We start from the raw sequence: 24607 nt of genomic DNA on the forward strand, positions 1-24607 counted from the left end.
GTTAGTTAATGTTTAAAATTTAATTTACATTTTATGTGCTGCACTAGTTTGTAATTGAACCTAAAGTGGCGCCTTTGACGCGCTCAGAGCAGTGCAACGATGCAGGGAAAGCTTTTTTTACGGGGATTATGCTTTCTGACAGATTAACTGGCAGGCGCAATTTTGTAATTTACGAACAGGGGAAGTATGGGTTTCTTCAATTAAAATTTAAATACTATTTTAATTGGAATATTGTATAAGGTAGGTAGAAAAGCATTATTAAAGGTAGTAATTAAAAAGGGAAATACTTATCAAGAAAATTTCTGCAGTTTCCCATGAGAGTTTTTATTTTTCAGGTACTGTTAGTCATGTTTTAACTTACTATTTCTTGATAAGCATCAGCAGGCGAATCAATTTAGCCTTGTACATAGATAGGCTCGTATAAGATTATAAGAACAGGAGTTTAAATTTGGTGAAGATATTCTCATTGGTTGCATAAATCTTTAGCTAATTTCCGACAAAGATTATTAAAAATGAAACAATGTAGCCTTAATTTTGTATAATAAAGTATATTATAAAATAACAAAAGCTGTCCTATACAAACTTGGGTGATCAATTCTTATTAAATTTAAAAAAAAAGATTCAATTATTATTTATTTATATTTTTGTGCATGCCATGACCTTTGCAAGCTGGAAATGTTGCCAACAGCAATGAGTGTGGCTCAACATGTTCTTCGCAACATCTCCTTAATATAAACATCGTAGCAACATTTTCTTCTGCGTTCTGTAATGTTGGGTTTCCGATTCCCTTTTTTTACGTTTTCTCCATTAGCTTTATACTGATTTTATTTCAGTAGGGAATAATAATCACTCAACAATGTATTTTTTTTATAAATTATTTTATTTAAATACATAATTATTAATTTACAAATATATAAATAAATTAATTATGACAAACACTATTTTACAAAGACAAAATCGGAACTCGAATGTACAAAATACAAGCTACAATTGATATCAACAAAGGCAGAAGCCGGGACAAGAGCTTGTGCGTCTCCGTCGCCAATTAAAATAAGTAACAATCGTGGGACGGTAATGAGTGGGCAACAACTGAGGTGAAGTGACGTGAGGGCGCGTAATATATATAACAAGGTAGGTAGCATAACGGGTAATCAAAGAAACAGTCGTAATAAATAAAAGTGACGGCGCTGATAAATACGATGACGAATGCAATACAATCGATGTTGTGATTCGAGAGTTGCACAAGTGTGTGGGGGGTTTGAGCGATGGCTTCGGTTAGAAGTGGAAAACGAACTCATCGGAGTCGGCGCTGCCATCATCCGGTATTGCTTCAATGGTGTCTGCCGCATGGTAGGCAGTCATCTCTGGCCGCCTCTCCTGTTCCTCCTGCTGCTCCGTTAATCATTGGTAGCTCTGGGTTATCTGCTGGATCCAGGGCAGGTAAGCCGATACCTTCACGTAGACACCGGGCACGTTCACCTGGCCGCATCCAATGCCCCAGGACACCACGCCCACCACATTCCAGACGCCGTTCCTCTCGCAGACCAAAGGACCGCCGCCATCACCCTTGCAGGCATCCTTGCCCTCCTCACCGCCGGCGCAAACGAAGCCGGGATTTAGCTTGTAGCTATATCCCAGACGGGTGTTCCTCAGCTGGGCCTCACACTGGTGATGCGACAGGATTGGCACATCCACCTCCTTGAGGATGTTCTGGTACTTTCCATGCTCACCGAAGGCATCCTTGCCCCAACCGGTGGTCCAGCAACGAGCGCCGGTGAAGTCGGAGTACTTATCGGGCAGACAGGCGGGACTGATGTGCGGGTTCTTGGTGAAGTCAACGGGTTGGTCCAGTTTCAGGATGGCCAGATCATTGTCCAAGGTGCCGGCATAGTACTCGGGATGGATGTGCACAGAGACCACGTCGCGTTCAATGTAGGGGAAGAACTCCACATCGTGGTTGACATCCCATTCGCCCAGACGCACACGAAGATCGAAACCATTTTGACTAAAAGGAGAGAAAGAGGTTAATTTTCTGACTGGATTCTCATCAAGGAATTTTGAAACTTACGACTTAATGCAATGAGCCGCCGAGATAATGTGCTGGGCATCGATGAGGGTGCCGCCGCAGGCGTAGATCGACTCCTTGGGATCCTTCTTCAGAATGGCCACATGCCAAGGGTACTCGCCGAACTCACTGTCTCCATCCACATACACGGGATTCTTGATACGACCAGTGATGCCGGCGGCGTTCCTTACTCCACAGCGACCCAGCTGCTGCTGGGGAGGAGCCTGAGGACGAAGGGGACGACGGCAGCAGACCTCGTTGATGCGACAGGTCTTCTCCACGGGACGGTTGCCATAGTAAGCGCGCTAAAAGTATCAAAGTGGAGGCGAGACATTAGCAAAATATTAAAAGGGAGAAGAGTGACTAGGATATTCTCGCGATTTGCCTTGATCAACACATGGTTACCTGCTCCTCTGGAGCTGCTCCCGCCCACACACCATCATCCGAGACGCTTCTGCGCCTGCGATCCCTGGGAAAGGTGATCCGATCACTGCCAGCCGCCTCGCCAGGAGCCGGCGTGGGAATGTTGTAGAGGGGTCCCAGGTTCAACTGCTTGCCACGACGACTAGAACTGGGAGATTCACCAATGCCGCTCACATTGGCACTTCGCTCCACATGCTGCGAGTACTCTCCGAAGCCACCAAAGTCAGGGCCAGGACCAGATCCGGGATAAACTGAGTTGAAGGAGCTCTCATATGGGGACGATGACTCGTGGTGATGGTGATATTGAGTCGGAACCGATGGGCCACTGTGGTACTCAAAGATCGGAGTGCTCGGCACCATTTCCACACTGTAGTGGGGACCAGGAGCAGAGCTCCCATAGTAGGGCTTATAAGAGTGATGATCGTGGTGGTCATGGTGATCGTAGTCGTGATGCTCATACCCACTGTAGTGGTCGTGGTGGTGGTAATGGGTGCTATACTGCTCAGTGGGCTTCCGCTTGAAGAAGTCTCCCACCTTCTGGATGAGATTTGCATTGGGGGTGACATGGAGATTGACCAGAGGCTTTACCACCTTCTCTCCATAGTCGGTCTTGGCCACCTGCACCGACACCAGCGGATTCACATTTACCAAACCGAGATTGAGGCCATTCGGACCCACAGAACCAAAGTAGGGGTTCTGAGCGGGATAGTGATCGCCCAGGACATTCGAGGGATAACCTCCATAGCCACCGGAGGGATAGGGCAGACCAAAGCTCACACCATAGGTGGGCAGCACTTTCCGTTGGATCAGCTCGATGGCCTGGAGGGCGGGCAATGCCAATGGAGATCCTCCGAGCGGTGCCTGTCTCTTTTTTTTTTTTTTGTAAGAGGGAAATACAGAAGAACAGACGCTACAGGAGGAGTTTGGGTTTCCGGTTTCACGATGCAGGTTGCAGGTTGCAGGCGTGCGATCACAAAGGTCGTGCTTGGTTAGCTGGTTTAGTTCTGGGATTAGTGACTGATCTGATCCGATTTGAACTCTGGAGCCAGCTAGGGTTTTTTAGTTGAGCTTGGAGCATTGAACGATGGGTGCAGTTGTCAGATTGGTTGATTGATTGTTTGATTGTTTGGTTGATTGATTGGATGTGTGTGTGTGGGAGGTGGAGCAGCTTTGCAGCTTTTGCTAGAACTCGATTAGTGGTCCGTGTGAACCATGTGTGATTTGGCATTAGTCGGGCCCTACCTAAAACTAAAGCTATTGGATCCTCCGGAGAGGTACTAATACTAAGACACTTACCCCTTGGGCATCGAGCGACAAATCGCTGGCATCGTCTTCCTTCTGTTCACCATTGGCCTGGCGGCGAGAGCGCTTCTTGTCATCCTTGTCCGACTTCTCCTCGGCCTTCTTACCATCAGCAGGGGCGGTGGCATTGCTGCTGGCAGCAACATCATCACTTAGAGCCTCGATATCCTTGCCCAGGTTACGGGGATCAATAGGCAAAATGAGGTCATCCTTGCGTCCAATACGATCGGCGGCTGGGCACTGAGAGATGGGCACACACTGGCAGTCCACGATTTGCTGGCGAGAGGTGTCATAGCCACCCTGGTATTGTCCTTGTCCCTGGTAGCCACCGGAGATGCCATTATACTGGTTAGAGGCTCCACCCTGCAGTTCCTTCTTGTAGTAGTCCGGATTCTGGCTGTGATAGCTGGAGCTGGGCGATCCACTGAAGCCACCCGATCCGCTGCTGCCAAAGCTGCCTAGGCCAGAGTTCGGCTTGTAGAGATCACCAGAGTTGGGCTTGTACAGATCTCCGGTGTTGGGCTTGTACAGATCACTGGGTTTCTGGGACAGACCGAAGCCGTTCTGCGAGAGGAGTCCGCCCTGAGAGGCGCCATTGAAGCCAGCGTTGAAGGCGTTCGACTGGGAGTAGCTGGATCCAGAAGACGTCTGAACCGAGGGTGTGTAGGTGGCCGAGGACTGGGCCAAGGCACTGAAGTCCGTGTTGATGGTCTGGCCAGCACCGATGGGAATGGGCACACTGGGCACCTTGGCTCCCTCACCACCTTCAACATGGTGGTAGTGATGATGCACATGCTGCTGGAGTCCGGCATCGAGGGGTGCTCCCACCACCACCTTGGTGTTGGAGGAAGTGGCCGAAGATGAGGAGGCGGAGGACTGCTGGGAGTAGAAGCCATTGGGAGCAGAGCTGGCACCCTGGATGCCACCCTCGGGATTCTCAAAGTTGTATGGGGGAACTCCGTTGGAAGCACCAGTGAAAACGGGTCCGGCACCCACCGATGGACCGCCGGTGTAAATCGGACCTGGTGGCTTGCTGTCGTAGATCAGAGCGCCGGGTGGCGGCTTCGTATAGGTGATGCCATCAGAGCTGCCATCGATGGCGGACGGTGGAGGATGCTCCAGGTAGCCACCGGGTCCAGTGGGGCGATAAGGTCCAGACATTGGCTTGTAGGGTCCCTCATAGCCAACCTTGCGTGGCGGTCCAAAGGAGTTCAGGGAGCTGGGTGGGGGACCGAAGGAGTTCAGAGGGCCAGGAGGACCACCCATGGGCGGGCGACCACTGAAATAACTTGGTGGCGGCATGGGCTTGGCAGGACCATAAGGACCTCCACCAAAGCCAGACGGTGGCGGGGGACCCTGGGCATAAATGGTCGTGTAGAAAGGGCGCTTCTCCTCCACATCGCAGCTCATCAGACCCAGACCGCACAGCTTGTCCCGGATAAGATTGCGGGCCTGCAGATCATTTCCCTGCTGGAGAGCTTGATCAATGTTGCCATCAGCATAGACTGCGTCGTATTCGCCGAGATTGCGACCCTCGCGACGGGAGTTGATGAGCTGCTCGATGACCTCATCGATCTGGCTAGTAGTGCTGTTGCTCTGGATGGACTCGTGGACCAGGTACCGTCCCTGGATGTCAGCTGTGTCTGCAGGCTTGGTGTCCACCGAACGGCGGTTGGGCTTGGCATCCTCCATGGGAGCCCACTCGTTGCCCCAGTTTGAATCATCGGCCAGAGAGGCGGTGGCCAGCAGGACAACTGCCAACAGGCTTGCTCTTATTCTCATTGTGGAGATCTGCAAGGATTAGATAAAATTATGATTGATTAGATTTATTATTGATAATATTAAAATTTTGCAACAAATTGTTCATGATTTTTCCACATTTTGTTTCGAGTAAAAATAAACTGATACAAATGGCTTTAAGTCATGATCATGATCCGTTATGACATAACAGCGGACAAGCTTGACACCATTACCCCGAGAGTCATTGTGCCAGTTTACATTTCTCCACCTATCCACCTATCCCTCTTGCCAGCTTTGGCTTAACCAATCCATAATGAAGCCAAGAAACCGGTCCGCATCACGAAATCTTCACCGTGACTCAGACGCGGTGCCTCCGTATAAGACTTTTACTTTCGTTGGAGGTCGCAGACCGTCGTCGCACTTAATTGCTTACTTTTCTTTCAAAATGCGAGAAAGAGAGGTCTCTCGCCGTGCTCCCTGTAATTTATGAGGTAATTTTCCTTTTGGATTTGGCAAGCCTACGCGGACTACAATCGAGCTTAAGCGACCATCGCTCAAGTTGATCTCTCGCCTTGACAGCCGCTTTCCGCTTCGTGTATCTTTTCTTGTAAAAAATAAAACTCACTTTTCTTTTTTTGCTTTTCTGCGCTTTTTTTATGCTCGTTTGCATTGCAGTTATGTCACCGGAGTCGGGATCGTATGGGATCGTAGCGGGGGCGGATTTAGTCCAAAGATCGCTACACTTTAATAAAAACTTGGATTTATTATCTAACTTAAGGTTAAGCTTTTTTCTTTAAGATGTTTTTTTTTTTAATTAAAACACAATTTTCCCTATGTGAACATAAAATCTTCACAAGCTTCAAATTTCTCTGTTATCTTTAAATCTTGACAGGTTTCAAGTTTCCTCTGTTCTCTTAAAATCTTCACATCTTTCAGTAACCTTTGGTTATTGTAAATTTTCTAACACTTTTAATTTTTTAACTCTGTTAATTTTCGAAATTAACTTGGCAAAAAAGGATATGATTTGTTTAATATTCCTAGATTCTTGAATGTTATTTGTAGAGGTCAAATTATTAAACTTGATTTCAAAACATCTTTTTTCTGACTGTAAAACTACTCAACTCTGTGTTTTCCCAAATTTATCTTAATGTTATGTAAATGAATTTTGGAATTGCAAAATGTTCAAGTCTTGGAGATCTGCTTTTCGAGCGGAAGTTGTGTGCAGCGTTGCATTGCAAATTGCCGGCAAGGCATTTTCTTTGGCGAGAAATGATCGTAAGCGATGCTAAACGCTGATCGCTGGGTGTGGAAAATTAAAGTTTTTCCTTTGTTTTCGCAGTGAAAGTTTTGCCTTTTCAATTGGCTTTATGATCGCGGAGGAGGAGGCATTGGCTCTTGACCAACCAAAGTCTTTTATTATTATATATTATGTAGTATCCATAATTTGAAGCGCAACTATTGTAATTAGTTCGCGATCTCGGTTCACTTGAGTTCACTTCACTTACTACTCACCTCTTTGTGTTTTAAATAAAATTAATCCAAATTGTGTTGGGTTTAGTTTCTTTTCGATAATCCTTATGCAATTTGCAGAGTCTGTATTCCTTGGATATATCCTTTCACTTCACTCACTTTCTGCACTGATTGTTGTGCCTCTCGTTTGTCTGCAGATCGTTGACTGATTTCGCTTTCGTTCGCCGCGCACATTTTATACAAAAGCTGCGCATGCGCAGCAAGCTCCAACGTTGTCCCATCTCTTTCTCAAAAGCTATATCCATCTCTATCTCGCGTAGGTATAAGTTTTGCGAATCGAGGGCCCAAAACAAAAGGCATAAAAGCGGCAGCGACAATGTTTGGCAACCACCTCTCCTTCTCTTACCATTGGCGTTGGATTTTTTGGGTAATAACTTCTCAGTTTGGGTTTTTTCTCAAACCCCCGATTCTGCTAACTACTGGAGGTCAACCAAAAGCGTGGCTCTATCCGGAAAAGTCTTCGATATCATTATTAAAAAACACCCTGCCTGCAGCTATCACTGCGAGTCATAAAACAAATATTTCCCCATTTAAAAATTAGTGTTTATGTGTAAATGTCCAAATTAGTTTGTTGTTTTCAAGCGGGGGCTTTGACCAAAAATATATTTTGAATAACCAAAACAGAGAGCTTTCCCGGAAAGGTGCGTTGCTTGAGAAACTGGGATTATGCAATTCCGCAATTATGAATTGGGTCAGAGAGGAGTAAAGCCGCTGAAAAATAAAGAAATAAAATCATCATGAAAGGGGGTAAAATTGGGCATTGCCACAAACCGGATCTTTTGGCATACATTCGTCTTTAGCTGTCTCCAGCCCCTTTACTGGTGCATTTCGGTTAATATCGTCTGGTTTTTAACCCATGGTCAATGCAAACGTCATCAGCGTAGCTTGTTTTATTTTTATTTTCGCTTCAGCCAAAAGCCTGGCTCATTGTGAATCAAGAGTGCTACGCGGAATTACCCGAAGTTCATAAAAATTAGAGACATTCCCCCGCCCCTAATACTTATTCACGATGATCACGTTCGCGTGCCGCCGCTTGATAATCACGATCATTATTTAGCCCGTGTTGTGTGTGGTCAGTGTTGTTCGAGTGACTCTCGTTGGGATCCACTGGATCCACTGACTTCGATTTGTGTGTTACTGACCTTGGTTCGATAGCCCCTTCCCCCTCCCCCCCCCCACAATTAAGTGGCGTTTTATGTTAAACACTCTTGACTTCCAAGAAAGTTGATAATGAACAGATCTTCGGAAATTATGCTAATCACTGTGATTAACTCGAACTGTTATTGTTGGCTGTTTGGCAAACACCTTTCGGTTATTTGTTCGTTCATGATTAATTCGTGGAGTTTTATCAATCGCAGATAGTGTCGTAGTTTTTGACCATCGGGTTTTTTATGACTCACCGGAGTTATCGGCCTGGTTGGAGAGACCTTTGGGCTTTTCGAGCATTGTTTGAAGGAGGTGCGTCGAACCTGATTCGCATCGATTTTGAATTCCGCTAACGATAGTTTTGAAGTTTACTCTTTCTTTAAGTATATTCATTTATTTGATCATTACAATATTTATTTATTTAACAAATTTAGATTTGCATATAGGGTTTAATTCGATAGTAAAATAATAGTGACTGCAGTGGCCTTTAATTTTTAGATAAATTCTTATCAGTAACTAATTTTTTATTGACTTTTATTTTTATTTAGAATTGTTTTCATTTATTAAACTTAATTTCTGCGTATTGATTTACCTTAGAATATTATTATTAAACTTATGGTCATAAACTACAGCTCTCTTAAGGCCTTTTCCAGTTTTCATTTCCAAAAAGTTCTTACATCCTTATAATTGTATCAATTTCTAAGCAAAACCTTACAGAAACGTAAGGTCTACAATTATTATTTTTACAGGCCTGCTAAGGAATATTTATCAAGTATACATAGGTATATTAATATTATCTTTAACTGCTTTCTTATTCAATATATAAATAATAAATTAATAGATAAAGTGTATTGTACTCTTCGTCTTACTTTCCTCTAAAACTATTTTCCTGCTAAAAGCAATTTTGTCAGTTGGCTGAAGTTCAACTAATATTGGTAAATCCCAACAGTAGCTGAAGCTGATGAACTGAACTTGAACTTGGACCTCGGCTGGTGACAGCTAATGGCAGCTTAAGGAGAGTGTGTAATCTCCGGATGGGGTTACAGGTTCAGGGGCTCGGTATTGGAACTTCAATCAAGATATCCAGATACTCGTATCTTTTTCCCAGCCATTTATTTCTATTTATGGTAAGCTTGAACTTTTTTTGCACACATTTTGGGATCGGGTATTACAACATAGTGTATGTTGATTTTGGCCAACTTGTTAATTGTTTGCCCAAATGGTTTTGAGTGGGAATCGTGTTTGCTCCACTTGGTTAGCTTCCTCTGGGCGAAGCTCACATGCCTTTACACTACCTTTCTCTGTTGCTCTTACTCACATCCAGTCCAATTGGCAGCAGTTCAAGTCCAAAGCGAACAAAGTCTTCGAACCTAAAAGAAACAAATACAAATAAAAATTGTCACTGGCTCAAGGTTGGTCTGGCGACTCCCCGGCTTAGATTTGTGTCAATTGCTCAACAAGTTGAGGTCTTCCACCCACACGAAGCACCATTTGGCCAAAAGCAATTTGGCAACCTCTTTAAGCCAAGTTTAACTCGATTATGTGTGGCTTAAAGAGATTAGTTTTGAACAAGAAAATAATTAAACTGGTATAAAATGTGATGTTGTTTATGCTGAATAAAAAGAAAACAAGTTAAATTACTGGAGAAAACTTTAGTTTATGTATTATAATATTTGAAATAGTTTATAAATACTCTTAGATATGTTAAGTAGGAAAAATAAATTATAAAAATTATAAAAAATAAGAAAGAAAATTGTCAAAATTTTTATTGTAAAGTTATTTGTTATTGTACATTTTAAATAATATATTTACGACTGTTGAGTAAAATTTTGTGTAACATTTTTGATTCATTCGATAATAAGACTTTTCTTAAGACATTTATAATTTAAAAACCACCCTTAATAGAGTTATTTTCCGAATTTCCCAGCTTTAGTTAATTTTTGGGAAAATTCAAGCTCTTCAATTAGACAATTTAAATTATACAATTCCTCCCAATTTATCTTCAATTTCTATTTATATCCTGCTTCATGCCTGCTATGGCATTTCGCCTCTTGAATGCAACCACAAACTGTGCCATGGATTTGCCCGAAAATTCGCCAATACTGGGGGGAAAATCCCAAGAAAACCCAATTGCAATTGAAGTTTTCAGTCCCGCTGTCTGTGTGTTGGCCTTTTCAATTCTTGCCTGTTTGCCGGCTCAATTGGCTTTAACCGCTTTTTGGTGGGCCTTGGGGAAACCCCAGACGAGTTTGAGTTTTCTGGTGGGGCTGTATAGCATCGCTTGGCTGGCTTTGCTTTGGGGCTTACATAATAATAATAATAATAAAAGTAACAACAATGCACTCGTGTGCAGCGGCAGCTTGTGATTCATATGATTCATACGAGTAGTACTCGGAGTCGATTTGATTTATTCGTTTGTATTCGAAACGCGCTTATGCGCATTTGAATGAGTTTTTCGCTTTTGTTTTCGTCGCGACTTCGTTGTGTTTTATATTTGCGAAATTGGTTGTAATAAAATCGATGCGTTTTATTTGTTGAAATCATCATAGCATATTCAAGGTCGTTCACCCATAGAGTAGCAAGTAGCTAATTTAGTTTTTTAAGGAAAGGGCGGTAGATAAGTGAGTCATGTCTTAAGCAGACAGCAGCTGTTTCCCCCTCGGGTTATTACATAATAACCCGAATTATTTCACCCGCATCAAATACCCTTTCACTGCTCTTACACTACCTGGGCTCATTTAACACGGCTTATTGTCTTCATCGCTTTGGGCCCAGACAGATTTACCTACGCGCCGTGTTGAACATTTGTAAATTAATTTGAAAACTGCTGCTTGCCACACCGGAAAAATGGGGCGGGGGTTTTACAGCCGCAAAACTTCCGTTCTCTGCCCCCTCCCCCCAAGTTGGCTTTAAGTGAAAGCCTCCTCCATAAAGTTTGTTTACTGTCTGTTTTTTTATATTTTGTTTTGTAAATAATTACGCTTTAAGCCGAAACTTTTGGATTACATCAAATATTTAATATGTTTCGGTTCTCGATTCTTGGAAAACTTGGGGAACTTCTTAGCCAATTTTGTGTGTTAGCCACTTATGCTAAGTGGGTCTTGCCTTTTGATTTTAACAGTGCTGCCAAGAGGCAATTTTTTAAGTTAAAGATATGTAATTATTAAGGCAATTGAATGAGGATAATAAACATGTAGAATTTATTTTATTTATATATTTTTAAAATATTTGAACAAGGTGGATTTAAATAGTAAATATATTTATTGTGATATTGATATCTTTACATTCTCTTTTTTTTCATTTACCTAAAATATTTCCTGCTAATATAGTAAAGAAAATGTTTCAATTAAAGAGTTCACAAAAAGTATAATGTATTAAAAATTATTATTATGGTTTTAATAAGATTATTCTTTTTCGTATAAAATATACAATAGAGCTAAACTAAACTAAACTAATTTTTAAGAAATTTGTATACATTTTTTAAACTTCCTCTTGTCAAATATTAACTATAAATTAAGCATAAATTGCCATCACTGAAACAGACTAGCATTTCAGAGCCTTTTTCTCCTAGATTTAAGTTATTAAATTTACTGGGAGGACCACCCATAGACAGGAGTGTCTATGGTGAGAGGGGGCACCGAGATGACAGCATAACGATGCATTCAAATGGCGTTTGTGGTAGACAAACAAACCGATTACCCAGCAGTCGAGCCATCCAGGTCACCCACTGGGCCGGGACCAATTGAGAGTGGCCATAAACCCCCAATCAGAGTCCCAGACCCAGACCCAGACCCGGACCCGGACTCAGGGAGATGCAATGAACCCGAGAGCCCAAGGAGGGATGAGAGAACCGAACTCAATGGGAGACGGAGGCCAAGATGGGAGACTTTCATTTTCCAATTCTTGGGAGCAGCCTTTTGGGAGGCCGTTCGGCTTTAAGGGGTTTGAGCCCAAAAGACTGCTGTTAAACACACTGAAACACACACATCCAATAATGATGATGATGATGATGAGGTAGTGGAGAAGTGGAAGCTACGCCTCTATGGCATTGCATCATTGGGATAGCTGGGTTTCCTGCAAATGACAGGTATTGAATGCATGGCAAAGACAATGCAATTGTACGGCAATCGATGGGTTGTCCTGACCAAAGCCTTGATGCTTTAACCTTAATGCAACCTCGGCCACTGCGACTGCAGTCTTGTGCAACCCAATCCGGGGGAATTATAACCCATTCAGCACCCAATCAGCTTAGCTTTCTGCGTCATTTTGCGACCGGTTAAGTGGCATCAATAAATCCTCCATCCGCTGATTGCATAACCGCCGTTGGACTTAACCCCGACGGGACTTGACCTTTGGCCCTTTCGCGCCGTTCAAGGTTTCAGTTTCAGAAAATTGCATTGGGTCATTTGAAACTTCTTGTTAAGCTGCTCCATTATCTCTGCCAATTGTTAATATATTTTTTTGTTGTAATATTTTGATGAGACTTGAATCCGAGGCAATGTCACACTCTTGGGTGAAAGTCCTGCTTCAGTTCATACATCCCGCATCCTTCGTTCTGCGTGGAAAAGCAGCTCCATAGGTTTTCGGCTACTGACCCGGGGTCATTCCTATGGAAAATGCCGGCATTCTTGGCCTTTATTTTTTGTTTGTGGAGAACAACGGCCTGTGGGCCCACGGAATAATAACGAAACATTTGCGTACGGTGTGTCAATCATCTTTGCACCGCTGCACCCAAAAATATACGAACTCTGAGAGCATTTGGGTCTTTATGTACCGCGTAATAAAACGTAATTATTATTGATAAATCTTTTCACTTAAGAAATATTAAAAACGGTTTAAGAAAGTTAGTATTTAAATATTTGCAGATCAATTATTTAAGTTGTAATATTATGTATCACTTTCTTTTTGCATCATTTTATGAGATTTTAAATGTTAAACACAACTCAAAGATACATCAAATCATACATTTAACTCACTTTGCAAGCGTAATCGGTCTTAAATTGTTGTATCCCCTTTTCTAAAATTCAATAAACAATAACAAAAACCCCCCTCAAATACAGGATACCAAAGCAATGCCGATTTCGTGCGTTTGTTTGCATATCTGGTGACGTCAGTCGAATCATACTCGTATCCAGCCACCCAACACTCAATCAGAAGTGCAACGTAGCGCGAAATCTAATTGGCAGTCGTCTCCCTTTTGGGAAATCTGGGATTAGCCCTAACAGAGGACGGCAACAAGTACAAGTACCTTCGATAATCCCCAATGCAATTCTCTCGGAGGTTCTTGAATTTATTTTCCTTTTTTTGAATAATACCTAAATATTATACAATTTAAAGATGAGTTACGAATGAGTTGAATTCCATTTTAAAACTGAATAAACTCCGATTTAAGGATTCCTGCTGTTCAGAACCATTACTTTCTGTACAGGGTGTTGGCTCCCTCGTAGAGTGGATAACTCCAGCTAGGATAGTGAAGGTAAGTAGTCCGCAGAGCAGGAGTCAGCAGTGGTGTAATCCTGGGAACACTTCGATGGACAATGGTGGAGCTCTGGTGGGAAACAGCAGTGGGAACATGATCCACCAGATGACCCACCTTGGCCAGCGTGGGCTGCTGATGCAGGGTCAACAAAGGATGGTACAGACGCAGCTCAGCTTGACCCACAGCCACAAGGCAAAAGATGAGGAGAAGGGAAATATTCTGTAATAAAAACAAGGATTAAGTTAATTAATTTATTTGATTTGAAGTTCTTTAAATTTTAGGAGCGGTTCTTTCTGTTTCATAAGCTTCTCTATTTCTTAGTTAAGATTCTTTTAAAGCTCACCATTCTTTGTGACATCTTCTTGGCTCAGTTCACTTCAGTTGACTGTTGTTTGTTGGCCAGACAATCCTCAGCTTTTATAGTCCAGCAAAAGAACGCCAGATTGGAGAATGGACAAAACATTCTAAATGAGTGGCCCCAGAGCCCTTGAACATGAGAAGAGACTTGGGCGTTAACCCAGTCCCTGCATCTGCCTAATCCTCCAGAGATCTTGATTGCACACAATCGGAGTGCTCAATGGGAGCTGCGGGGCGGAGAAGGCATATTTATTATATTCGTGGGCAGGCACTGTGTGTTAACTTTATTGATTTCCTGTCCCAGCGTCAACGCCCCAAGAATTCAAGCCAACAAAGTGCAAATGCAAGATGCAGGACAATCATTTTACACACACTCTGGGCAGGTAATCAGGTTTGGTAAGGCAGTTATAATATATAGGAAAAAAAATAAGGGCCAATAATTAATAGATATTTATATAGGAAATATTGAAATTTATACCATGTAATTTAAGAAATTAATAAGCTACTTCTTTTTGCATTATTAAATAATGAAAAATCCATATGTTAAAATGCGAAATCTTTATTAAAAGCACACTACAAAAGAAGAATTCTACAGAAAATGGCAGAAGAAAGAAGACAGAAGACAGAAGACAGAAGAAGCGTAGAGACAGAGTTTTGTGGGTTAGCAAGACCAGAAAAGAAAATTAGAAATATAATTAAGAAATGACGAAGCATAGATTTGGCTAGTTCATCTTGTTGATCTTTGGCTTCCAGTTATCCTTAGTTGCGGATCAGAACCAGGCGAGGATCGGAGGCGACGGTCCACACAAGTGGCGGCTGCTGACGAATCACTTGGGTGGTGCGCACGGCAGGAGCCACAATGGGTGTAACCAATCGCTTGTGGTCATGCACCACCGTCTGGCTCTGATGGGACACAGCGGTGGGCACATGCTGCACCACCTCACCCACCTTGGCCACAGCCGGCTCCTGGATGGTCAGCACCGTTCGCAGTCCATTGCGGGCAGCCAGAATTAGGGGCAGAGGCACAGAGATGGGAATGCTGGAGGAAATCAGACGTGAATCAATGGCATCCGAACTTCCAATGACGGACTGAGCCAGTGGCTCTTCCTCCTCCTCCTCCTGGGACTGCTCCTCCGGCTGCTGCTGGCCAGCAGATGAGATAATGGATCCGGCACCGCTCTCGGAAAGCTCAACGGAATCCTCGCTGGCAATGGGCAGCAGCTGGGAGGATTTTCCTGTGCTGAGAGCCAGCAGGTTTGAGGGCCACTCCAAGCTAGCAGCCTGGGAGGTTCCAGCCAGGGCAAGCACAAGGGCCAAGACGAACAGGCACTGAAAGGATGCCAAGAGTTATGTTTTTAATATGATTATCCTTGATATTTTCAAGGATTATCCTTACCAATCTAGACATGATGATAGACTTCCTCAAAATCCGTAAGCTAACGAATGAATGATGCTGGTCGAGATTAGAACATTGGCTTTTATAGCCCTTGGACCTAGACCCACTCTCCTCGCTTCACTGACCAGGGAAATGCATCGTTAACTGAACTCAACACCGCGCCATAAACATTTATTTAATCATCTGATAATTTGAAATTTGATTGAAATGGAACACTGGACATCGATCAGAGTATATTCTTTGGCAGATCAATGTCACACTTGTGCTTTTTCTGGAGCCAGAACTTCTCCAGATAGCCGATGGGATCGCGTGGCATCTCGCGGGCCAGTCCTAGCATGCCTTCCATCAGAATGGGCACCACCTCGTTCTCCAGATACTGCCGCTTCTCAGCCGGGGATCTGTAGCTATTGGGTCGTTGACAATCTGGGGCATGCGATATCTCTTCCTTGGCTTCCTTCTTGGGCTTGACGATTTCGGGACAGATGCTGGCTTTAATGGCTGAGGGGCTCGGCTTGGCCTTTTCTTTGATTTTGCGTTTTTTGGGAGGACTCACATTTCGTTTGGTTGACATTTTGAACTGAATGTAGTTCAGGTCAACCTTTATATTAAAATATAAGTCAATGGTTACTTTGTTAAAAAGGTTAAAATTTATGAAATCAAAAGCAGCTATGACGTGATGTCAAGTTTTTAAGTATACTAATAGAGGGATTTATTCCTATACATAAATTTCTCAGTACATCTGGAGGCAGACCCGCGAAGGGGCAGCCACTAACCCGTGGCCGTAACCTGGCACTCGGCACCAGCGTTCCATTGCTCTAGGGCTCTGCTCTGCTCCGGTCTGGTCTGTCCACTCCCGTGGATGCTTCTAAGCTGATTAGCATACGTAACCCGATCAAGCGAGGCATCTGCCGCCGTTCCTCCATCGGTTGGCTGGGCGAGGAGGTAACCTAAGCCGCTTACCTCGTCACCCAACCATCCACACCCTTTCCCCATTGAAGTCTGGAGGGGATTTGAAGGGTTGGTTGAATTGCGCAATCCCAGTGACAGCTTCAATCATATTCCGAGTGCATCCACCCTTGCCGGATATGGGCCTTGCGCTGGTGTTTGAAGAACTTTCTCAAATCCCCTGAAAGGCCGCCGAAAAATGTGTAACACAATCGGTGCTCCATAAGCCAGATGAAGTGCTCCATGCGATAGGCCAGCGACAGGAACTTGAAGGTCATGGTCATCACCAGTGAGTAGACCAGCAGCTGATGCCGTGTGAGTCCTAGGATCAGGGGACTCTTATAGATCTCCAGTACATAGAGTATGGAGAGGAACAGGGCCAGCTTGGAGTTGCTTGTTATAGAAAATAATTAGAATAAAGAAAATATTATTATTTAAATCTCCACTCACTTGCTCATCTTAATGTAAGCCAATTGGTTCTGCTGACATCTGTTGATTAGGATCCCAGCCATTGGCTTTAGAACCTCTGCTCCACTGCCCATGACAGTGCCCACAATTAACATGGGAACAATGGCATTGTTGTACACCTGACCAGCCTGGTGGACTCCTCGCTCGATGAGCTGCAACTGACTGATCGTGGACATGGTGGTGGCCAGGAAGCGAAAGCCTATCGAGTTGGCCAAGTCGTGGCCCAAGTCAAAGGGACAGTAAAATATGCAGTACCTGTTTGGAGTCGAAAATTTCTATTTCTGTGAAATTTACATCATAAAAAGAATCATCTTACCAGATAAGTGAACTAAGCAGGACATCGGAGACATCGCAAAGCGGCTCAAGGGGGAGAAGGCCCAGCAGCAGATTACCCATGATGTCGCCGGCGTAGTTCAGTAGGATATTGGATAGCCATAGGGCGAAGGGCTGCCACTCCAGTGCCTTGGAGAAGTCCTCCTTCGTCCTGACCTCACCACCTCCTGCACGCCCTCCCAGCTCGTCCCGCAACTGCTGGGAGATCAGGGAGAAGTGCAGGATACGAAAGATCAGATGTTTCGGGAGCTGCTTCAAGATAGACCGGTCATTCATCGCCTCCCAACTTCCACCCTACACTCTGTGTCTTTCTTGTGACCTTCTCTGGTTGGGAAGTCCTTTTCTGGTTGACTCAGAATTTGGTCTTCCTTAAACTACTTTTTTTTTCTTAAATTTTCATTAAATGTTGGTGTAAAAATAATTGGTGAATAAAAAGTTAATAATAATAAACGTAATTTGCGTACACGAAAATGTTGACAAGCGAAACTCAGGTGTCTACATGTTAGAATGTGGAATTTATGCTTAAAAACTTCGGATAGTCTTCAGTCCTTAGGAAAATTAAATATATTAATTTTATTTTTAAAGACCTTTCATTAAAAACTAAGTTAACATAAAGTATAAAGTTCTCTTTCCCAAAGGTAGCTTCTTCTTAGATTGATTTGCACTTTAAACTGGTGACAGATTCCTTTGAGTGGCCAGGCTACGAGGTCCAGGAATTAGCGAGGCAAAGCTGATGTTTCGCACAGGCTTAATCCGGGGCAGCATCTGATGCACCACCGGACGAGCGGAGTATGTGAGGTGGGCGGGTGTCTGGTGGTGGGAGATGGATGTCACCTGCTGCTGCTGCTCCTCCTCCTGGGAAAACCGTTCAACTTGCTGCTGCTCCCCAATGGCTCTGTGTTGGCTGTTGACAATCCTTGGAGCAGGAACAAGCAGATGATGCTGATGCTGATGTGGCTGCTGTTGCTGCTCGTGATGCTGGAGGATTAGCGGCTGTGCTGACGACAATCGAGTGAAGCTCTGGTGGGAAATGGCACTGGAATCCGCTCCGTTGCCATGCAGGATTGTTGTGGCTGCTCGGCTGCGGTCTAGGCCCAAAGTGATTAGGAGACAAACAACCTGTGGGTATAGGATTTGGAGATAGGGAATTAGGAGAAGCACTTAGGCACTGCCCGCGGAGATTACCCACGGCGATGTGCATGATGGTCACTTGAGTGGGCAACTAATTACCGTTAGACGTGTGCCGCTGCCATTTATAGCCAGTCGTCGTTCTCAGTCCAAGAGGACTCCTTGACCAAGAGGTCACCCAGTCTTGCAGCTAATTAATTAATCAAAAAGTACTCCAATCCGACAGCCTCTCAGGGGCCGTGTGCACTTCCATTAGAGCTTCCATTACGCGCCTCCGGCTAATCACCAAATAATACGGCCGCCGGTTGGCTGACTCAACATCGGAGAGCCGGAGAGACTGTAAGAAGCCACGATGGCAGTTTTATTTATTTATTGTTTTTTTTTCTTTATTTTTAACTATTGAAACGTCAAGCGAAAAGTAAATATTTGCCTAGAATCGAAGATGGGGATACCCTAACTTTAAAAAGAAAATTAACATCTGTAAGAACTTAGGGAAAACTAAGAACTGTTTTGTAGGTTAATTATGTGATGAGGTATTTGAGATAATTAGCAGAGATATCGAGGCTTAAAGGGTTTTATTACAAGGTATATAAATTATTTGGAATATATTTTATAAATTCTATGAAAACCTAGGCAATCTTTGCATAGGTATGATCCGGATGAGCTATTTTCTGGAGATCGGTATCTCTTAGGCCACAAGATATACTTAAAGGTGTTTCCAATTAATAGTTATTAGTTCTTAGATTAATAGAGTTTATCTATCCCGTTAGATAGAGTATATCTGTATATAAGTATATATAAATTATGCCGAAGCATACAAGCCTGCTGCGGTTGGAGCGACGGAGGTGCGAAGTGGAGTGGATCAACCTTCAGAGCGATTTGCGCAGACGCCGTACCGTCGCATGTTGTAGGTTTTGTTGCTGCGATCACTGTTCGCTGCTGAGTTGTTGTTTCCAACTATTACTACAATATTTGCGGCGTTCGGTATTTATTTATATTTGATTTTTGTTGTACTATTTTTTTTTTTTATTTTTTTTTTTCGGTTTATTTCTTTACGTAAAGCTGCGTCCAAGTTGAGACACTCCCACAATTGCAAGATAACCGCGACTGCGCGCGCGTGTTTCCATCGCTTCGATCGCAGATCGTGCTGTTTTCTCAGGGGCTGCGTACTGGGGGGTGCATCGAGTGGATCACCCCCCTGGCATGCTCCACAGCCGCCCCTGTTCTGGCCAGCAACTGCTCCACCGCGATTTCATGGCACAGCAATTCACATAGCACTTCAGTTTGACTTTGCCACTCGCTCCGCCGTGAGTTTGCTGCTCAGAAGGGGGAACTTGGCTCCACAACAACCGACTTTTGATCCGCCCACCTCAGCTCGTCGTCATCGTTGTCGGTGGTGTTCTCAGTGTTTATTGCCTATTATATTGACTGTCTCCGTAATTGCCACATTAGGCTTAAATTGTTACCATGCGGCATCTGGTGAGTGGGTTGGGGATGATGCTCCTCAATTAAGGTGGCTCGATATCAAGGAAAGCGATAAAATATAGAGAGGGATATATGTGGGACTTATATTCATTTGACCTAGGATAACTTTCTTTTAAAGGAATTAATTTGCGATCTACTTTAGATATGTTCTAGATTCATTTTACTTATTAAACTTACTTTCAATCGTTTTATTTTTCCTTTCAACATTTACTTTTCTTTTATTATTAATCTTTTAAGAGGCTTTAACAATGTTGTGCTCTGTATGATAATAAATTTCTTTTAAAATCATCCACCAAAAATACCTACATGTATCGCTGTCAATGAATATAGAACAACTTCTCTTTTTACCCAGTTTTAACTTGTTTCTGTTTCCCTTTCAGATTTTTCTGACCCTTATATCGTTGGTTTTGGTTTTAGCCAAGCCGGCAACGGAGGCACCACGTCTGCTCATCGACTCGGCTCCATCGGTGGTCTCCTACCAGGGTTCATCGCAGACTCAGACGCGATTCGTCATTGCGCCCATGGGCAGGGCTCTGGGCTATGTGGAGCCCACAAATCTAAATCGGACTTTTCACACAAAGGCCACCCAGGAGGGCGGCAGTACGGGCTACGAACTGCTTAATCTAAGTCCGGTTTATGTGCCCGGCAGTTAGGCAATGGATATGCTTAGTATTAGTTAGTTAAATGTGTGAATAAATAATGATTGTATTACTGTATAACAGTTTGCGGAAAGTTTTTTTTTTTTGATTTTGCATAAACATTTTCTAACTTATTAAGAAATATATAAAAACAGATTGTTTAAACAGTGTAAAGGCCAGTTTACACTTTATATGAGATTTGTATATTGGAAAATTACTAACCCAGATAGGATTTTCCTTGAAATTCTTGGTGTATACCAGTATAATAGCTTATAGAACAATGAATTCCGATACTAACATATATTAGATAAAATAATTGCATTCGAAGTGTATAAGAAAATTAATAATGTCGTCTATTTTAAAGCTGCAATTTTTCTTATCGAAAGATATAAGTTTCATGAGTAGAGTAAAAAGACGTATCCTCTAATAGTTTAACGAAATAAATTTAAATACATTTATAGTGTCTTTTCTAAAATTTTTCTATAAGAAATATGCATAGGAATGTATTAGGATAGGCAACCCTTCTGTACATCCTTCTACATCCTAACAGTCTTACTTCTTTTCTAACTTAGTAGTCTTTGGCATATCCATCAATACTGTTCATGGCAAAGCAAATAGAAAAATAGTGAAACTACAATTATCGGAAGTATGTCGGAAATGGTGAGCATCGGCTGCCGCCAAGGACGTGTGCCCAGTGCTTCCATGATGCTCAGCAAGCTGCGAACCGCCGAGGAGATGGCTGATATGGCGGCACTGGATTACCATGAGAGCTTGATCAGGGTAAGGCGCACCTTCCACAAGCCGAAAGATGCTAACGGTGTGGTTATAGAGGATAATGAAGGTAATTCCACCATTTGTTAAGTCGTCAGGTTCACAACGTCGCTGTCCTTACTCCCAATTGTAGATTAAAATGACGAGAATCTTATAGAAAGTTATCTGTCCCAACTAATCTCCATTTTCGTTATCTTAATCGTAGAAAAACCAAAACGTCGGCCCCATCGCTTTCGCATCTAAACTCTGGACACTGATTTCGGACTGAATCCGCGCCGGCAAGTGGTTGGATCTTTATATAGCTAGCCACTGTTTGGTCACTTTATTCGTGGAATAAAATGCATTTCATCTTTGCTTTTTGCTGACATAAATCGGTGAGACCTTCAGTGCTGAACTGGGGCCTGACAATAGGTTCGTTCGATCGATTTTGGTTATCAATCTGCGGGCCTTTGTTGGAGATTCGCGACCTTTTCGGGCCTAAACATAATCGATTGTGGCTGATTTGTCTAATGAGGGTTCGAGCTTAGTTCAAGTTCAATGCAAAGCAAACAAGTTTGCCAATTGCTCGTTAGTTGGTTTTTGCTGAAGGACAGTCTATAGTTTTGCCCATATAAAGCCGTGGTCGTAACTCCGAATCAGCATCAGTCACTTCGTCGACTTCAAAGCACCAAAAACTACCAATCCCAACATGTTCCGCTTCGTGAGTATCCAAGGAGCTTCAGAGGGATCAGGACCCTAATAATTCTAGAATTCCCCTATAGATTGCCATCTGTGCCCTGGCCACCATTGCCGCCGCTGCTCCGGGATTCGTTGAGGAGCATCATGTGGCCGTGGCTACCCCAGTTGTGGCCAAGGTTGGCGCTGTGGTTCACTCAGCTCCCGTGGCCACTTCCCACCAGAGCTTCACTCAGTTCCATAACCAGGCTGTGCTCACTCCCGTGGTGAAGCATGTGGTTCCTGCCGTTCCCGTGATCAAGACTGTGGCTCCAGTGGTTCCTGTGGTCAAGCATGTGGCTCCAGTGTTTCCTGTGATCAAGACTGTGGCTCCCGTTGTTCCTGTGGTCAAGCATGTGACTCCCGTTGTCCACCATGTGGCTGCCGCCCCCATTGTGCCCGTTGTCAAGCATGTGGCTCCCGTTGTGCACCACCAGACCTATGTGGCTCCCGCTGTCCACCATGTGGCCGCTGTGCCCGTGGTGAAGACCCTGCCCCATGCCGTCTCCCACCAGAGCCACACCCAGATCCACCAGAAGGCCTTCATTGCCACCCCAGTGGTCAAGACCATTGCCACTCCAGTGGTGCCTCTGGTCAAGACCGTCGCTGTGGCTGCTCCCCTCGCCCATGTCTACCACCACTAAAAAACTTGTTGTTTTCCCTCCAACGGATTGTTATATGGTTACTTCTGTGAATAAACTCAATTGTTGACATTAGAAATTGTGCAATATTTGTCATTTTAAGGGGAGGGGAATTCGTCCAGTTTTGAGTCAAAACTTGAACATTCAGTAATTTAAATAGGTGATCGATTCGATCACACTCAATTAGCATCTAAATAATCAATTTGAATGACTTTTATTTGGGCGCGACTCATTAGTATTCATAGTCTTGGCCAAATCGGTAGCTCAGCGCCGATTCGCCAAATAAAATAAAAGGGAAATACATATAACAAAAACCGCAACAGATGCTTGCGGCTATGTTCAAAATAAATTATGCAAACTAATAATCAGTTTTATTTTTCTTTACAACTCTGGGTGTCTCTAGCTTTGAAAATCCCAAATGTGATGATCATGTTCGATGTATCTTTATGCGCTTTTTATGCTAAATTTAAATAGCTAATATCTAGAGTAGTTTTTGTATAGATTTATTACTCTGCTTGTTAATTTCGTTAAAATATTTTATTTAAAATTTTATTTTAAACATAGTTTAGTTGTTGAGTTGTTTCTAAATGCTAGAGGGCAGGCGGTGAATATTTGCAGCTTTGGTTTCAAATATGAAATGTTAAAAATCTGATGAAATAGGTTTTATATTTGTTCCAATATTTTAAGTTTTTATAGAAACGTTTACATTATCTTAAAACCATTGCTAAATATTTTTCTGGATTGCGTCTAATATAGAAGTGTGACATTATAAATAATTAAATCCACACCAAAGTGAAGACTTTGAATATATATTATGGTGATGTTGTTGAAAACAAATACTATACGGCAACAATATATATTTTTGAGATTGTAAATAATCTTCAAGTAATGTGCGGTTATTCAAAAATACATTTTTAATGCTTTGAAATTGATATTTAACTTCTGATAATCACCCCTCAAAAGATGAAATCACCCCATAAGAAAAGTATTAGTATTATTTTCTTTTAATTTTTTAATTTTATTGATTGTCTTTTAATTTAACCATTATATCGCAGGAAGAAGTGTCAGCATGCTTTCAATCGATTCACTTGTGGTAGGCGGAGTACACGACGGGGGCACTGGGCAGGACAGTGTGGACCAGCGGGGCGGCAGGGATCACAGTCTTGACAATCGGGGCAGCTGGGATGACGCTGTGGACCACAGGAGCGGGGGCAGCGACCACGGTCTTGTAGAGGGGAGCAGCCGGGATCACAGTCTTGACAATGGGAGCAGCTGGCACCACCAGAGGAGCGGGGGCAGCGACCACGGTCTTGACCAGAGGAGCAGCATGGACCACTGGAGCAGCATGGACCACAGGAGCGGCATGGACCACGGGAGCGGCATAGGTCACCGGAACCTTACGCACCAGATTCACGTTGCTCTGGTGGGTGATGGCCGAGGAGGCACTGGTGTCCACGTAGGCGGTCTTGGCCAGAACCGCTGGCTGCACATAAGAGTGGGTCTCGGCAATCAGGCCAGGAGCAGCGGCGGCCACGGCCAGGCAGGCGAAGAAGGCGACCTATGGAAGGAGCACTTGGTTAAGGATATATCTTTGGGTTATTTCCACTTTGACACTCACGAATTTGAACATTTTTGGTGTTTGGGTTTGGGGTTTGCTGTGATTGCTGAATCGATTGCAACTGCTGATGATGACAGGCCAAGCTGGCGGCTTTTATAGTTGCCTAGTTTGGTCCCAGCCTCAATTGTTTGTCGCTCTAAGTACTTGGCTGAACTTGAGCCCCAAAACTGGTTTGGGTTTTGGGTTTGAAATAAAAATATAATTCGGGTTTCCAGCTGCCGCTTGAGAGCGGCTTCTAAGCGCTTATCAAAGACGCAGTTCGTCAACTGACCTAGGTTCCGACCGCCTCTTTTGTGTGTGGGTGAGGAAGTGGAAGTGGAGGCAGTGGAGCTAAGCCGAGCTGAGCTGGGCTGGGACAACAAGCCAGGCCAATCAATCGACAATGGGCCAAGTAATTGGCCTTAGATGCGGTCGCTTACGCAAATGAG

The 24607-nt window shown here is 43.6% G+C and overlaps 10 protein-coding genes across 11 annotated transcripts; 3 read left to right on the forward strand and 7 right to left on the reverse strand.

The window, feature by feature from the left end:
- Positions 1 to 857: 857 nt before the first annotated feature.
- LOC110190707 (uncharacterized) lies at positions 858 to 7210 on the reverse strand. Of its 2 annotated transcripts, XM_020961327.2 has the most exons (5): positions 7043 to 7210; positions 3785 to 5581; positions 2471 to 3355; positions 2069 to 2370; positions 858 to 2005 (listed from the first exon to the last, which is right to left on the reverse strand). In XM_020961327.2, exons 2-5 carry the CDS (start codon positions 5570 to 5572, stop codon positions 1402 to 1404), a joined length of 3579 nt encoding a protein of 1192 aa, XP_020816986.2. In that variant the 5' UTR covers positions 5573 to 5581; positions 7043 to 7210; the 3' UTR covers positions 858 to 1401. The 2 variants fall into 2 exon arrangements, with proteins under 2 accessions (XP_020816986.2, XP_020816987.2); XM_020961328.2 differs by lacking the exon at positions 2471 to 3355.
- Positions 7211 to 13480: 6270 nt separating this feature from the next.
- LOC110190757 (uncharacterized) lies at positions 13481 to 15009 on the reverse strand. The gene is made up of 2 exons (XM_020961386.2): positions 14029 to 15009; positions 13481 to 13904 (listed from the first exon to the last, which is right to left on the reverse strand). Exons 1-2 carry the CDS (start codon positions 14041 to 14043, stop codon positions 13620 to 13622), a joined length of 300 nt encoding a protein of 99 aa, XP_020817045.1. The 5' UTR covers positions 14044 to 15009; the 3' UTR covers positions 13481 to 13619.
- retinin (cornea-specific protein retinin) lies at positions 14586 to 15494 on the reverse strand. The gene is made up of 2 exons (XM_020960947.2): positions 15439 to 15494; positions 14586 to 15371 (listed from the first exon to the last, which is right to left on the reverse strand). Exons 1-2 carry the CDS (start codon positions 15448 to 15450, stop codon positions 14802 to 14804), a joined length of 582 nt encoding a protein of 193 aa, XP_020816606.1. The 5' UTR covers positions 15451 to 15494; the 3' UTR covers positions 14586 to 14801.
- An 84-nt stretch (positions 15495 to 15578) lies between these two features.
- On the reverse strand, positions 15579 to 16129 carry LOC110190452 (uncharacterized). Its single transcript, XM_020960953.2, has one exon. It carries the CDS (start codon positions 16007 to 16009, stop codon positions 15665 to 15667), a length of 345 nt encoding a protein of 114 aa, XP_020816612.2. The 5' UTR covers positions 16010 to 16129; the 3' UTR covers positions 15579 to 15664.
- Positions 16123 to 17614, reverse strand: LOC110190444 (trimeric intracellular cation channel type 1B.2). The gene is made up of 3 exons (XM_020960944.2): positions 17168 to 17614; positions 16834 to 17106; positions 16123 to 16776 (listed from the first exon to the last, which is right to left on the reverse strand). The coding sequence occupies exons 1-3, from the start codon at positions 17458 to 17460 to the stop codon at positions 16488 to 16490; spliced, it is 855 nt and encodes a 284-aa protein (XP_020816603.1). The 5' UTR covers positions 17461 to 17614; the 3' UTR covers positions 16123 to 16487.
- A 119-nt stretch (positions 17615 to 17733) lies between these two features.
- Positions 17734 to 18516, reverse strand: LOC110190748 (uncharacterized). Its single transcript, XM_086833108.1, has 2 exons — positions 18374 to 18516; positions 17734 to 18303 (listed from the first exon to the last, which is right to left on the reverse strand). The coding sequence occupies exons 1-2, from the start codon at positions 18383 to 18385 to the stop codon at positions 17851 to 17853; spliced, it is 465 nt and encodes a 154-aa protein (XP_086689234.1). The 5' UTR covers positions 18386 to 18516; the 3' UTR covers positions 17734 to 17850.
- Positions 18517 to 19596: 1080 nt separating this feature from the next.
- LOC110190456 (uncharacterized) lies at positions 19597 to 20513 on the forward strand. Its single transcript, XM_086833109.1, has one exon. It carries the CDS (start codon positions 20118 to 20120, stop codon positions 20448 to 20450), a length of 333 nt encoding a protein of 110 aa, XP_086689235.1. The 5' UTR covers positions 19597 to 20117; the 3' UTR covers positions 20451 to 20513.
- A 448-nt stretch (positions 20514 to 20961) lies between these two features.
- On the forward strand, positions 20962 to 21577 carry LOC147643516 (uncharacterized). Its single transcript, XM_086833112.1, has 2 exons — positions 20962 to 21276; positions 21412 to 21577. Exons 1-2 carry the CDS (start codon positions 21084 to 21086, stop codon positions 21447 to 21449), a joined length of 231 nt encoding a protein of 76 aa, XP_086689238.1. The 5' UTR covers positions 20962 to 21083; the 3' UTR covers positions 21450 to 21577.
- Positions 21578 to 21600: 23 nt separating this feature from the next.
- Positions 21601 to 22640, forward strand: LOC110190445 (uncharacterized). The gene is made up of 2 exons (XM_020960945.2): positions 21601 to 21906; positions 21968 to 22640. Exons 1-2 carry the CDS (start codon positions 21895 to 21897, stop codon positions 22562 to 22564), a joined length of 609 nt encoding a protein of 202 aa, XP_020816604.1. The 5' UTR covers positions 21601 to 21894; the 3' UTR covers positions 22565 to 22640.
- A 918-nt stretch (positions 22641 to 23558) lies between these two features.
- LOC110190458 (uncharacterized) lies at positions 23559 to 24237 on the reverse strand. The gene is made up of 2 exons (XM_020960959.2): positions 24180 to 24237; positions 23559 to 24119 (listed from the first exon to the last, which is right to left on the reverse strand). The coding sequence occupies exons 1-2, from the start codon at positions 24189 to 24191 to the stop codon at positions 23646 to 23648; spliced, it is 486 nt and encodes a 161-aa protein (XP_020816618.1). The 5' UTR covers positions 24192 to 24237; the 3' UTR covers positions 23559 to 23645.
- Positions 24238 to 24607: the final 370 nt, after the last annotated feature.

The sequence above is a fragment of the Drosophila serrata genome, unplaced genomic scaffold (genome assembly GCF_035046125.1).
Source record: "Drosophila serrata isolate PLE 108 unplaced genomic scaffold, ASM3504612v1 contig_272, whole genome shotgun sequence".
Taxonomy (NCBI): domain Eukaryota; kingdom Metazoa; phylum Arthropoda; class Insecta; order Diptera; family Drosophilidae; genus Drosophila; species Drosophila serrata.